The sequence below is a fragment of the Parasteatoda tepidariorum genome, chromosome 12 (assembly GCF_982258835.1).
Source record: "Parasteatoda tepidariorum strain Cologne lab strain chromosome 12, Ptep-v5.0, whole genome shotgun sequence".
NCBI lineage: Eukaryota > Metazoa > Arthropoda > Arachnida > Araneae > Theridiidae > Parasteatoda > Parasteatoda tepidariorum.
In genome coordinates, this window is record NC_141766.1 from 55,968,828 (window position 1) to 55,983,050 (window position 14,223).

The following is a 14,223-nucleotide window of genomic DNA, read 5'->3' on the forward strand; positions in this document are numbered from 1 at the left end:
TTTGGCAATTTCGCAATTTTGTCTAATTTCGTAATTGTGTCTAATTTCGTAATTTTCACTAATTTAACAGCATATTTATGGTTAGGCTTTAAACCTTTAACTTCTCAGTGCGTCCATTTTGGCAATTTCGCAATTTTGTCTAATTTCATGAATGTGTCTAATTTCGTAATTTTCACTAATTTTATAGCATATTTAAGGTTAATTTTAGACATTTTACTGCTCAGTCTGCTCAGTTTGGTAATTTCGCAATTTTGTGTAATTTCGTAATTGTGTCTAATTTCGTAATTTTCACTAATTTAATAGCATATTTATAATTAGCCCTTAAACCTTTTACGGCTCACTGTGTCCAGTTTGGCAAACTTCGCAATTTTATCTATTTTCGTACTGTTTACAAAATTTTTAAGTCAAACTAATTCAGTATGGGGGAACTGTCCTTGCATCAGAAAGGTTCTGGGTTCGAATCCCGGGCAAGGCATGGATGTTTCTTTCCCTCTATCTGTGTTCTATGTCCTTTCTCCTTTGTGTGTGAATGTGACCCGCCCTATAAACGGGTTGTGGTAGTGTGACGTGGGCGACGCTGTTCCACCGCCGTGGCTTCGTCACAGGTGCCCACTGGGTAACGAAAAGAGAATTAGCAGTTCTGGCACTTTCTGTGGCCAATGGACAATAGCTCCAAGTGCCCGCCATTTAAAAAAAAAAAAAAAAAAAAAAAAAAAAAAAAAATTCAGTATGGTAAAATAAGCTTTTAAGTATATTAAAAGAAGATTATACAACATGCTAAATCGAAGCACTAATTTAAAAGTATGTTAACTTTGCCATAGGTATGGAAAAATTGAATATTATGACTAAATATATATAAAATATTGGTTTTTTATATTTATTTCCAATGGCTAGAGTTACAGAAGGACACCACAAAAGAATGGGAACAAATGCGAACATAAAGAAAAGAAAAACGTAACAGACTTGGTGAGAAAAGTCTATGAACTCAGTAAGTCCTTTGCACGTCACTATGAAATGTTTTAAAATATCCCATTTTAAAATTATTGGAACATCAAAGAATTTTATTAAATACAGGATTGGATTAGTACAAATGAATGACGGGATTTTAAATACTGATATTTTTGAAACTGTTTCACACATTACAATAAATCATACATGAAATTAAAAAAGTACCATTTTAAATTTAAAAAAGTACCATCTACAAATGTAACAAATGTTAATCTTTTTATTAAACAACAAACATGTAATATGTAATCCAATTCGTTCTACACATTTCGCAGTTTCTAATGCTTCCTAAGGGAAGCAAATGTGTTTTTACAAGGTTTTCGGCGTCGGTTTTTTACAGCCTGTTTGATATTGTTGTTGTTGTAGTTCATTAACGTCGCACTAGAGCTTCACAATGGGCTATTGGCGACGATCTGGGAAACATCCCTGAGGATGATCCGAAGACATGCCATCAAAATTTTGATCCTCTGCAGAGGAGATGGCACCCCCGCTTTGGAAGCCCGACGACCCTTGATATAACCTCATAAAAATAAATCAAATAAGCCTTGGATATTTTGGCCATGTAATTAAGAGTAAATATCTGACATGAAGTGTTTATGAACCATTCATGACGAAAACACTGAACTAGAACGCATTTTTAATTTTAAAAAAACCATTGATAGTGAAGAAAAATTTGGTTAGAAACTAAGCAAACACAAAAATTGAATTTGCAATTGCAAAACAATTCAACAATTAAAACAATTTACAAAAGTTTGTTTTAAATTGGTTTAAATAAATTTTTCCTGAAGATTGAATTTGAGGCTGGGTTCTTCTTTAAATAACAGCAACTCTAAAAGCATTAAGTTTATCTATTGGGTAGGCAACTAAGTTCCCGCCAAGTTTTTTAGTCTTTTTTATTTTAAGAAGAAAAACAAACTTTAATGAGTGGGATCATTTCATTTTCTTTGGCAGTTTCTTTGCTTTTTGAAGCAAATTTTTGAGCAAAAGTAGCCCTTCATCAAACTCCACTAGAGGGCCAGGACAAAGTTCGTCTCTGAGATCGAAATTTCAATTTGAAAGAAGAAAATAATTAATTTTTCTCAACTTGACGTTTCATTTCATTGATCTGAAAATTAACGTAAAATAGCTAGATTAAAAAACAAAACAGAGATTCTGATAGAACAAAACAACCGCTTTCGAATGATTTAAAACATTATCCAAATTATTTAATAACATGGGATGTTAACCTTTTTACGCAGATAGAACACCGGTGTCTTCTTTATACATAGATTTTTCTAACGCTCTAATTACAGGCAAAAGTGTATTAAGGCATTTTTAATTATAAAAAAACTTCTAATAGTTGCTGTAAAAAATTGTTAGATTTTTGGTACTAAATTTTTTATTAGATTTTAAATTAGATATCTGTACTAAAGTATAAAATCCAAAAAAAGTAGTTTGAAAAAAAAAAATTTTTTTTCATTCATGTTCAAAAATGTATCAATAATTGATTTTATAAATAAATGAAATTTCAGTGATGAATAACTGTTTCTCTTAGATTTAAATAACTGTAAATAAGTGCAAATTTTAAAAATGTAGCTAGATTAAAAAGTTTGGAAATGAAACTGTGTTTGGAAGATTTTAACTTTAACACAGAAAAAGACACCGGTGTATCATGCTGTATTTCATAACCAAAAATTATTAAAATGCTAATTATAATATTTTTTGTTTATTATTATCTAATTTGGCAGAGAATAATAAAAAAACATTAAGAATTTGTTTAATAAAAATTCTGCGTCAGAGGATTAAAATAAAAATAATAAATTTTAAAAAAAACGTCGGATATGCAACTATTTATACAAAATGTTTGGAAAAAAACTAATTAAAAATTTAATGTAATATTTGAAACAATTTTTAATTAATTATTCAATGCTTGAAAATTTTGAGTACTTAAATTTTTAATAAATATTCACACGTTGAACTGAAAAAACAAGAAAAACTAAAAAAAATTGGCATACATTTTGTGCATTTGTAGTATGTGTATTAGTTTCGAAAATATAATTAGTTAAAATCCGGTTTCATTCGTACTATCCCTGCTTGATCTAAATCCGAAAGTGTTTTCACTTTTTTCGGCAAAATTATTCATTTTGAGGAAAACTAATGAACAATATTTTGTTTCTAAATTATTTCTTATACAATCCTTCTTTTGTTAAAAAACAAAACTTAAATGCGAACTCTATATTTGTTCTATTTCGTTGGAAACTTTATATCTAATTTAACAATGGGTATTGTCTCCGATTAATAGATACGTTTTCTTGGACCTGATATACTGTCACGTATATTTAGTGAGGCTTCACGAATTATTATGTAGTAATATTTTTTTGTTAACTAAGTTGCCTATTGTATATATTTAATTATTTACGAAAGAATTCTAAAAGTGCTTCTGAAATTATGTAAGAATTTCCAAAAGTGCCTCTCTAAGCAAATTGGTTATAATCTAATGATACAATTATTAAATTGTAAAACAAAATTTGTTATTATTTTATATTTCTTATTAATTAAGTATTTGTTAATTTGCCTATCCTAATAACTGGAGCAGCGATTGTTAAAATTATAAAACCAAGAAAAACTTTAATAATTTATACGGATTTTTATATTTAGTGAGGCTTCACGAATTATTACGTAGTAATATTTTTTTTTTTGTTAACTAAGTTGCCTATTGTATATATTTAATTATTTACGAAAGAATTCTAAAAGTGCTTCTGAAATTATGTAAGAATTTCCAAAAGTGCCTCTCTAAGCAAATTGATTATAATCTAATGATACAATTATTAAATTGTAAAACAAAATTTGTTATTATTTTATATTTATTATTAATTAAGTATTTGTTAATTTGCCTATCCTAATAACTGGAGTAGTGATTGTTAAAATTATAAAGCCAAGAAAAACTTTAATAATTTATACGGATTTTTATATTTAGTGAGGCTTCACGAATTATTACGTAGTAATATTTTTTTTTGTTAACTAAGTTGCCTATTGTATATATTTAATTATTTACGAAAGAATTCTAAAAGTGCTTCTGAAATTATGTAAGAATTTCCAAAAGTGCCTCTCTAAGCAAATTGATTATAATCTAATGATACAATTATTAAATTGTAAAACAAAATTTGTTATTATTTTATATTTCTTATTAATTAAGTATTTGTTAATTTGCCTATCCTAATAACTGGAGTAGTGATTGTTAAAATTATAAAGCCAAGAAAAACTTTTATACTTTATACGGATTTTTTATGCAAATTTCTGCATAAAACTCAAATCTACAAATAAAAAATTATAATGTGCATATTACCACTGTTCAATTATAATATAATTATATATTCAATTACAAAATTAAAAAGCCAAGAAAAAAACCATCAAAAAATCCTCCACGAAGGCAAGCTCGTTGAACAGCTGATCCAATTTTGGGTTTACGACTACTAAAGTTCAACTCCGTAGCCGTGTAATTTTGAACCCAATCCAGAAGACCTGGATCAAGTATTGGGAGAAAATTTTCCCTCGTGGAGGACATTTTTAGGGAACTAACTCGCATTTGCGTTACATAGAAAGGAAAACCACGAAAACCTTCCACGGTAAGCCTGACGGCAAGGGGACTCTAACCCATGATCCGTCTATCACTGAGGATATTTTTACGCCAGCACTGGGGTCGTTGCAGGCCGGGTGCGGGATTCGTATCGACCAGCCATCGTTGAGATCCGAACCCGGTTCACTTCAATGGAAGGTGAACACTCTATCCCCTGAGCCACCACGGCTCACTCATTCATATAATCATAAATATTGTTTTAAATTATTTTCATAGGATTAACAAATTCATTTCTTCTTTTAACTTATACGACCCAATTTTTAAGAGAACGCCATACCAGGGGAGAAACTTTTCGTCTCAAATTCTTTTTCACCTCCAGAACTAATTCAAAATTTTAAGTATGGAAAAAGTGAGTTCTGACTAACTTAGAGAAAGCTATGAAGTTTCAAATGCAGAAAAGAATTTTTAAAACATCAAAATGAAAACAAGTATGAGAAGGTAACTTAGGATTACGCAATGGAGAAGTTCTCTTCCAATAATTTTTTTGCAATTCGATATTTTAAACTTTTTTTCAGCAATTGAATTTTAAATTAGTAATGGAGGTGGAAGAGAATTTGAAACGAAAAGTTTTTCTCTTGGTATAGCGTCAATAACCGTTGGTGAAGAAGTTTTTTTTTCGACTCTGATGTTTGTAATAAAGTTTTATATCATTACAAAAGAGGTTGTCTTATTCCACCTCAATTTATTTTCTTCTTTTATTCGAGTTAATTTATGCTAATTATTGAAATAGAATATCAAATTGTAAAAAAGGAGCATTTTTGACGACTTTTTTTTGCCTTTAAACACGGTTCTGAGGCCTCAACATTTTATTTTATAGCCGTCGTTGAACAGCCGACCCAATTTCATGGCTTTACGACTACTAATCTTCAACTCCGTAGCCTTGTAATTTTGAACCCAATCCAGAAGACAAGGGAACTCCTGGGTCCAGTATTGGGAGAAATTTGCCTTCGTGGAGGACTTCTTGATGGAGCTAACCCGCATTTGCGTTACATGGAGAGGAAGACCACGAGAGCCTTCCACGGTTAGTCTGATGGCTGGGGGACTCTAACCCATGACCCTACGCACACTAATCCAAATGGTCACGCACCCGCACACTGACCGCAGCCAGTGATGCTTGACTTTGGTGATTTGCTGGGAACCGCGTCTTAACGATCAGTCCACTGCGACACGGATCAAATAATTGGAGAAATTTGCCTACGTGGAGGACTTTTTGATGGATCTAACCCGCATTTGCGTTGCATGGCGAGGATAATAGCGAAAATCTCTTACGGTTCGCCTGACGGAAGGGGACTTTAACTCATGATCCGTCTACCACTGAGGATATTTCACGTCAGCACTGTGGTCGGTGCAAGCTGGATGCGGAATTCATATCGACTGGGATTCGAACCCGGTTCGCCACATTGGAAGTCGAGCGCTTTATCCCCTGAGCTATCGCGGCTCTTCTAAAGGAAATATCAAGTTTAACACATTTCGACCTTACTGTCTCACCTCATTCTAGCCGTCTCAGATTTACTTTTTCTACTCGAAACATTATTACAAAACAGCCAGAATGAGTTTTTAACAAGGTTTTAACAAGGGAGAATACATTGTTTCTTAATTGGTTGTTAATTTTTATAAAAACAAAATAAGCATTTAAAAATTTAAAAAAGTGATGGGAACTTAATGTACCGATTGCTTACTTTTACTTACTATTTTAATGTGCAGTTTTTTGTAAAATTTCAAGCTAAGTGACTATTAACCCTTTCGCGCCGACTGTCACAAATACGTTCCAGCATAAAACCGTATCAATCAGGATAAAAAGATAAAACTGGCAACCAAAGTAGTTCTTTGGCAGTTTATTTGTGGTTGAGGTTATAATTGTTTGATTTATTTAATTCACCATTACTTTAGGTCAAAATAAAATTATTTCGTTATACTTTGAAGAAACATTGATTACATATATGATTAAACTAACAATAATTAAAGTAAAAGCAAAGTAAGTCTGTCAAATTAGCAACGGCAGCATTTAAGCTGCCGTTTTTTATTTATTTACATACTGATTCTGATTTCGTACGAGTGTTTTTATGAATCACCCGTCCTTAAGGGGTTAAAGAAGGTTTAACTCATTGTATCAAATCAAGAATTATAACAGCGAAAAATCGAGAAAAGGCATAACATTTAAAAAAGAAAGAAAGAAAAGAAACCTTCACGAAATATTAAAAAAAAAATTCTCGGAAATAATCAAAAATGGAATTGTGTTCAGATAGTTTAGTTTACTGATTCAAACTAAATTCATTGAACAATTTCAGTTCACACTGAGAAAAAAAGTCTGGTCAAATCCAACCGAATATGGTAACATTTATCGTATTTCTAGTTCTATGGAAGCAACAAAAAGCACGATACCTATCTAGTGTTTTGAACGTTAAAATTTTATGCAACCATAATATGGTGCAAAGTTAAATCATGTTATTGTGTTTTTTAAACTATATTGCAACTTAAATTTAAACATAGTTAAGTTTGATAAAGAAAAGCAAAATTTTTCTAAAAAAAGTAGAAATTAATAAAATTGCATCATATTATGGTTCAAAATATCTTTTAATCGTTGAACAAATTTTTCTGATGATGCACTTGCGATTTTTTCTACAAAATATGTACGATTTGACATTTTCGTTCATCTGTTAATATTGTTATTTTTCTTTTTACTTAAATAATTAGCTATCCTTATTATTAATGACTTTACAAAAGTTTACAAACTAGACTAAACTTTTCTACTTACTGGTATGTGACCCTTTATGAGAAAAGTAAAATGCTTGGGAATAAAGAGTTAGTAATATCCATAAGCATTAATTCAATTTCTAATGAATGGTTACAGGCAATAAAAGTGTCTAAAAGAAGCACAAAATACTATTTTACTGATAAAAAAGTGGCGAATATACGGTGAAAAAGCATACTGGTAAAATTGCCGTAAGTTATGGTAAAGATATTCCCGCTAAATAAAAACATAATTCTAGTAATAAAACCAATATATATAAGATTTATGAACTATTCATATGGTAACGGTTTACCGGAAATTCTGATTTCCAAAATTATAATTCTTATTACCGTACATTTAATAAAAATATCAAACAGTAAATTTAACTGAATAAATGTCTTTTATGCCATGTTCTAACATATCATGATACAAATACTAAATTTTACTTCGTTTACTAAATTTTAACGCATATTATAAAACAATATTCTATTTGCCAAAATTATTACAAAACCAAATTCAAAATCAAACTTTAATGGTTAAACACGTATCAAAATTTCTGAAAGTGCAAACAAAACATGAAAGAAAACCTTTATTCATTCTACTTGACTAGCTTTTTATCTAATTATCAAAGGGGGTGACTTCTAATATACTAATTAGTTAGCGCAGAAGATGATTTAAATTACGAAATATCATACACAAGAGCGCATCTTTTCTGATTAAACTTTTTTTTTTACGACAGATTATGATTCTTTACCCAAAATAACAGCAACCTAAGATAGTTTAGACAGGAGATAGTTTAGTCAGGAGAGGGGTCGAAATTTTCGACCCCTTAATGTTAATTTTACTTCTCGTATTATTTCCAGAACATTTCAAGCGAATTGGAAATTTTTTTGCACAAAATAATAAAATTCATTCATCCAAAGATAATTCCACTTAAAAAACAATATTTAATAATTATTTTGTTTAATAATAAACGAAAAAAATTGAATTGCTAGAAATACATATTTTTACATCACCTTATAGATTGTAATTTTGCATGGCAAAATGAAAGATCTGAAATAAATCGGTCGAATGGTTCCTGAAAAATCGAATTTTAAATATCTGACTTTTGAGAATACTAATGGCCCCTTTAAAAATATTGGTTTGAAACTTAGAGCTACTATTACTGTTCACTCATCAACCCTTGTTTGTTGAATAAAGGAATAAAGGAAAGACCTTGAAACTTTTGTTTAAAGAATAGAAAAACTGAATTCAGGTAAACGTAGAGTAAAGCTTGAAGTTTCAAGCTCTGAAATTTTTTTTCAAAACATCGAAATGCAAACAAATTTTGGTTAGAAAACACAGGATTATGCATTGAAGAAGGAATCCTGTTATCATTGTCTGCATTCTGATATTTAGATATTTTTTCTCAACTTTTGATACGTCATGGATCACTTTAAGTGTTCATGAACTCACTTTTTTCTTAACTTTCAATTACAAATGAAGTTGAAACAGAATTTGCCATGAAAAATTTCTCCCGTATTATAGATTCTTCTTAAAAAAAGATGTTGAACTGTTGAACAAAAAGATGTTGAAAAAAAGATGTTGATTTAAAAGACATTTATGTTTTAAATTTCATACTCCTTTTTTCATTAATTCTTCTTGATTCACAATTAATGATATTTGAATTTTTGAAAAAAGGATACTTTTTTCATTAACTCTTCTTGATTCACAATTAATGATATTTGAATTTTTGAAAAAAGGATACTTTTTTCATTAACTCTTCTTGATTCACAATTAATGATATTTGAATTTTTGAAAAAAGGATACTTTTTTCATTAACTCTTCTTGATTCACAATTAATGATATTTGAATTTTTGAAAAAAGGATACTTTTTTCATTAACTCTTCTTGATTCACAATTAATGATATTTGAATTTTTGAAAAAAGGATACAAACTAATTTTTTTAATTGTAGTGCACCCTAAGGACTTCTTTCACGAAACTCTTGTGGTCCGTAGACCGCCAATTAGAACCAATGTTTCAGAAAGTTCGAGATAGATTATGTTTTGGAAATTTCCAACTGAAGAGCTTATTGTGGATTACATGGCCAGATCTGATTTAATACTGAGTGAATGATATTTCCTGCGAATGAAATTTCTCAGTTTTTAATAAAGTACTCGTATTTATTACAATTTTCTTATAAAATTTTATTGATATTTTTTAAGAAATAAATCGTAGTTTTAAAAGCTTAGAAATTTACCTTCTTCGAGAGTTATGCTTTTTCGCCTCCAATTTTTAAAGACATTATAGTTATATTCGCATGATAGCAGGCCAGGTGGCCGAGCGATTAGCGTGCCCGGTTGCAAAACCAAAAGCTACGGGTTCGAATCCAGCTCAGGGCATGGGTGTTTCTCTGTATATGTTGTTCCGTGTCAATGTGGCCCACCCTATGAGCGGGTATCCTTGGCAGTGTGGCGCGGGCTACAAGGTGCTTTTCAGGCTACGCAAAATGAGCAACACTTCCAGCATCTTCCTTGACGAAGAACGATAAGTTCAGTGATGGCCGTTAAAAAAAAATAGGATAATCACGTGACATCAGATAAAGTTCCGCAACTGGATGATATATCCTCCAAATAATTAAATAAATTTAAATCTTGGACTAGATAACGCTTTTTCCAAATTTGCTACATGTTTAAATTCGTACAAAATTCAACTTAGAGTTAATATCCTTAAAGCGTTGTAGAGGTAACATAAGGAAAACCACTAGATCTTAAAAATCATAATAATTGACTTTTAATCCTTTCATCACTTCTCATATAAAGACAATCACACGTTTAAAAATAAGTTCTGCTTTAGAATGCAATTTTTATTGCATAAACTAGATATAAACAAAAGAAACACATCAAACAGTTATTAAGGACAACTATAAAAACAAGATAGCTAATAAAATGCCTACATGTACAGTTTAATTTCCTTATATTTAAAAAATAGAAGAAATAATAATTTCACTAGATTAACGAAACCTAAGACGAAACTGTTCTCGGCTTCGTAAATTGTGTATGCATGATATGTTGAGTAGATTCAAAATGAATAAATATTTGAAGGAGCATAGCAAATAAAAAAATATAGCAATAAATATTAATAAAATATAATTGTCTCTTTTAGCGACCTATTTGAAGCTTATTTAAATGTTTAAGTATTTCTTAGATTTTTTTTTGTGTAATAGCTTCATTTTAATAAATATATACAAGAAATATAAGGGGACGAAGAAAAAGTAAAACGCAATACCTGAATAAATTTTGATATAAAAATCAGATTTTCACATACTTCAATACAATTTAGTGATATTAGCACCGAGAAAGAAATGTCAAAACAACCGGAAAATGGTAAAATTTGCCGTGTTTCGGGCTCTATGGGAACACCAAGGAGCTCGGTAATTTTTATCGAAGTGTTTTTGGTAAGGATTTCGGTAAAATTAACATTAAAATTTGGTTTTATAACTCGGAATAAAATTTGGTAAATGTAGTAAAATTTAGTAATTTTATCATGATATCTTAGGACGCGCCATTAAAACCATTTATTCAGTAAAACTGACTTTTCTGTCTTGTATTTTTACTAAATGGGTGGTAATAAGAATTATAATTTTGGAAACCAGAATTTCCAGTAAATCGTTATCTTATGAACGAAACATTTACCAAATGAACCGATTAAATACACAAATTTTTTATTTTATTAATCAAAATTGTGTTTTTTGTCATTATTGTTCAGTACGGTAATTTGAAAAGGATTTTTTTTCTCCGTTTATAGTGAAAAGAAACGGCGTTGCACGCAATTGTAAAATCGTTATCCAATCATAATTTCTGGAGATACGAAATAAATTTTACAACTAATAGAAAGTTTTCATTCTTGGTTTAATAATTTTCAAAACACTTAGAGTTATTTACTATGGAATTTCAGATGTAGAAATACATTTTTAATAGAATTTGTCCATTAGTTCTTCTAAAATAAAAATTCTTAATTACAGCACTTTTTTAATTTCTTTTCTCAGAAACTATTGATTCGATTTAATTTATGTGTGTTAATAGGAAATATAACTTTTCTTCATAATATTTTTTTGGGTTGATCAGCAGCAAATTCAGAGAAATATTGCACCACAGTTTTTATAGTGTATGAGTGTCATGTTTCGGATTTTTAAGGTTATATTGAACGACCCTCGTACAATAATTAGCAAAATACAATAATTAAATTTTTTTTTAATACTTACGATAGAATTCCTGATAGATGAAAGATTTCTGCAAAAAGATACGCCATATAGCCCATTATGAATGGAAACATGGGTTCAATAACTGGAACGGAAGTTGTGTGTTTTGAGAGAAACGCAGTCAAAAATCCAAACGCTATTCCAATTAATGTTCCACCGCAGGAAACAACAAAGAAGGATGCAATTCCAGAAAAATAGTCTATTGCTAAAATGTTAGCTAAGCCCATCTCCGTGTAACCTTCGAACATATGATACAGAACCTAAATAAAAAGTAGTAACATTAGTGTATGCACCAAATATGGTGGTAACTACTTTACACCAAGGTGCTGTAGGGAAACGCTATCATTTGAATCTGTTGTTTCACCACAACTATGTTTTTTTTTTTTTTTTTTTTTTTTTTTTTTTTGCAGTAATTGGTGTAAAGTAGCCAACATCAGTTTTATTATTGAATAACACTAAAATTTATAATTACATTTACAGATTAGATACACATAAGAAACAGTAACGTTATTTTTACATTACAAAGTAAAAAATCATTAGTTTAGAATGCATTTATGCATTTATTCTTAAAATAAAATTAGTTTCTAAATCGCACATAAGCGTAGCACAGAGACGAATTCGAACTAAGCTCAACAGAACGGCAGTTGTTGTTGTTGTAGTTCATTAACGTCGTACTAGAGTGGCACAATGAGCTATTGGCGACGGTCTGGAAAACATCCCTGAGGATGATCCAAAGACATACCATCGCAATTTTGATCCTCTGTAGAGGAGATGGCACCCCGCTTTGGTAGCCCGACGACCTACACTCGAAGTCGAGCACTTTACAGTAGAACAGTTTAACGAGAACCCATACCGCACACCCTCGGTCCCTACGAAAACTGGTCCAAGTGGCCACCCACCCGCACTCTGACCTCAGCCAATGATGCGTGACTTCGGTGATCTGCAGAGAATCATTACACTAATTAAGCAATATTGAACAGTGTGCAAAATAAGAAGAGGAAAACCCTAATTAACTTTTGATCTAATAATCGGATCTTCGCGTTCTAGGACTTAATCTTCATGACTCGAGGGAGTTACTTCAAATATGCTAATTGATAAGAGTAGACGATATTTTAAGTTACGAAATCAGACACAAAAACGTACTTTTTCTTATTAAAAACACATTTTTTTCGACGGATTAGGATTTTTTATCCCGAAAATACCGCAATCTGGGAAGTAAGTAAAAAATCCCAACAGTTCAATGAGCAGAATTTGGACTCCTTAATGTTAATTCTACTTTTTGCGTATTTCGCCATATCTCCGTAAAGTTTCAAGCAAATTGAAATATTTTTGCACACAATTTAAACGCGCAAAACGTTTAGCTAAAAATAAATGCCACTTAAAAAAATAAATTTAATAAGCATTTATTATTTTTAATATTTTATTTTGAATTGTAAGGTACAAGATTTTTTACATTATTTTAAATTGTTTAATTTTACATGGCGAAATATAAAACTTGAGTGAAATCGGTTGAATAGTTCATGAGAAAATCAAATTTTAGAAATAAAAATTTTTTCAGCATTTCACCACTTTTTCATTTGCCCCCAAGAAGGCAAATTTCTCCCAATACTTGATCTAGAAGTTTCCTTGTCTTCCATATTGAGTTTGAACTTACAAGGCTACGAAGTTGTACATTAGTAGTCGTAAACCCAAAATTGGGTCAGCTGTTCAACGATGGTTACAAAAGTAATAACAACAGTTATTAGAAGAAAAGAAATAATAGTTTTATAAAATGTTTAAATTTAAAATTTTTTTCTAAAATATTATGTAAAAAATTTGTCAAAATTTTTTATTAAGTTATTAAACGCACAAAAAATTTAAAAAATACAGGGTTTAGGAAATTTCAAAAATTTTTCCCATACAGTGTTATTTAATTGTTATTTAAAATAAAAATAAATAGGTTACGATGCAATAAATGATAATTATTAAAGAAAAGTTATTATTAAAAATCATTAAGGAAAAGATCTAACCTGTTTAAAATTTAAAAAAAATAACTCTGCTTTAAAGTAAATTTTTTATCCGACACTAAGCCCAGCTTTTCCGTTTACGTGGTATAATTAAATATGTTTTCTCTGTTATATGTTTATGAGTTCTTTTTAGCATTCCTGCTTTATAATGTTGTCTGACATCGAAGTACAATAAATTACAGGACTTATTTGACTTTATAAAACATTTAATGAAGTCGTTCCTTCGATTGTGATCTTCAAAAACGCAAGCAAATGTCAAACTTAGTCAAACTTAGGAGTAAACATGACCTTCAAGAAATAGATTTATAGCTTTCTTTCGAAGCTTCTTCATCCATACAAAATAAAAATAGCACAGTTTGAGAGCTATTAATTCCGTAAAGCTTATATAAACCGTAAAGCTTATTCCGTAAAGCTTATATATATATATATATAATAAATAAATAAATACAAGGAAACACGAAGAAAATTAAGAAAAACATCAAGTTTCATTAATTGCGCTTAAGCTGCAAGTAAACAGAACTCATTAGATAAGTTCAAAATAAAGATAAAACAAAGAAAAATTATAGACACATGAAAAAAAAGGGGGGGGGAATAATAATAAGTAAAAAAATAACAAACAACAGT

At 30.0% G+C, this 14,223-nt stretch overlaps 1 protein-coding gene across 1 annotated transcript in view; it reads right to left on the bottom strand.

Moving 5' to 3' along the window:
* The window catches only part of LOC107452408 (Na(+)/H(+) exchanger protein 2), a 170,019-nt gene that overhangs the window by 38,223 nt on the left and 117,573 nt on the right, over positions 1 to 14,223 (bottom strand). The window contains exon 3 of the mRNA XM_043049487.3: positions 11,597 to 11,853. Coding sequence (XP_042905421.1) covers positions 11,597 to 11,853 — 257 coding nt within the window. The remainder of the gene's footprint in view (positions 1 to 11,596; positions 11,854 to 14,223) is intronic.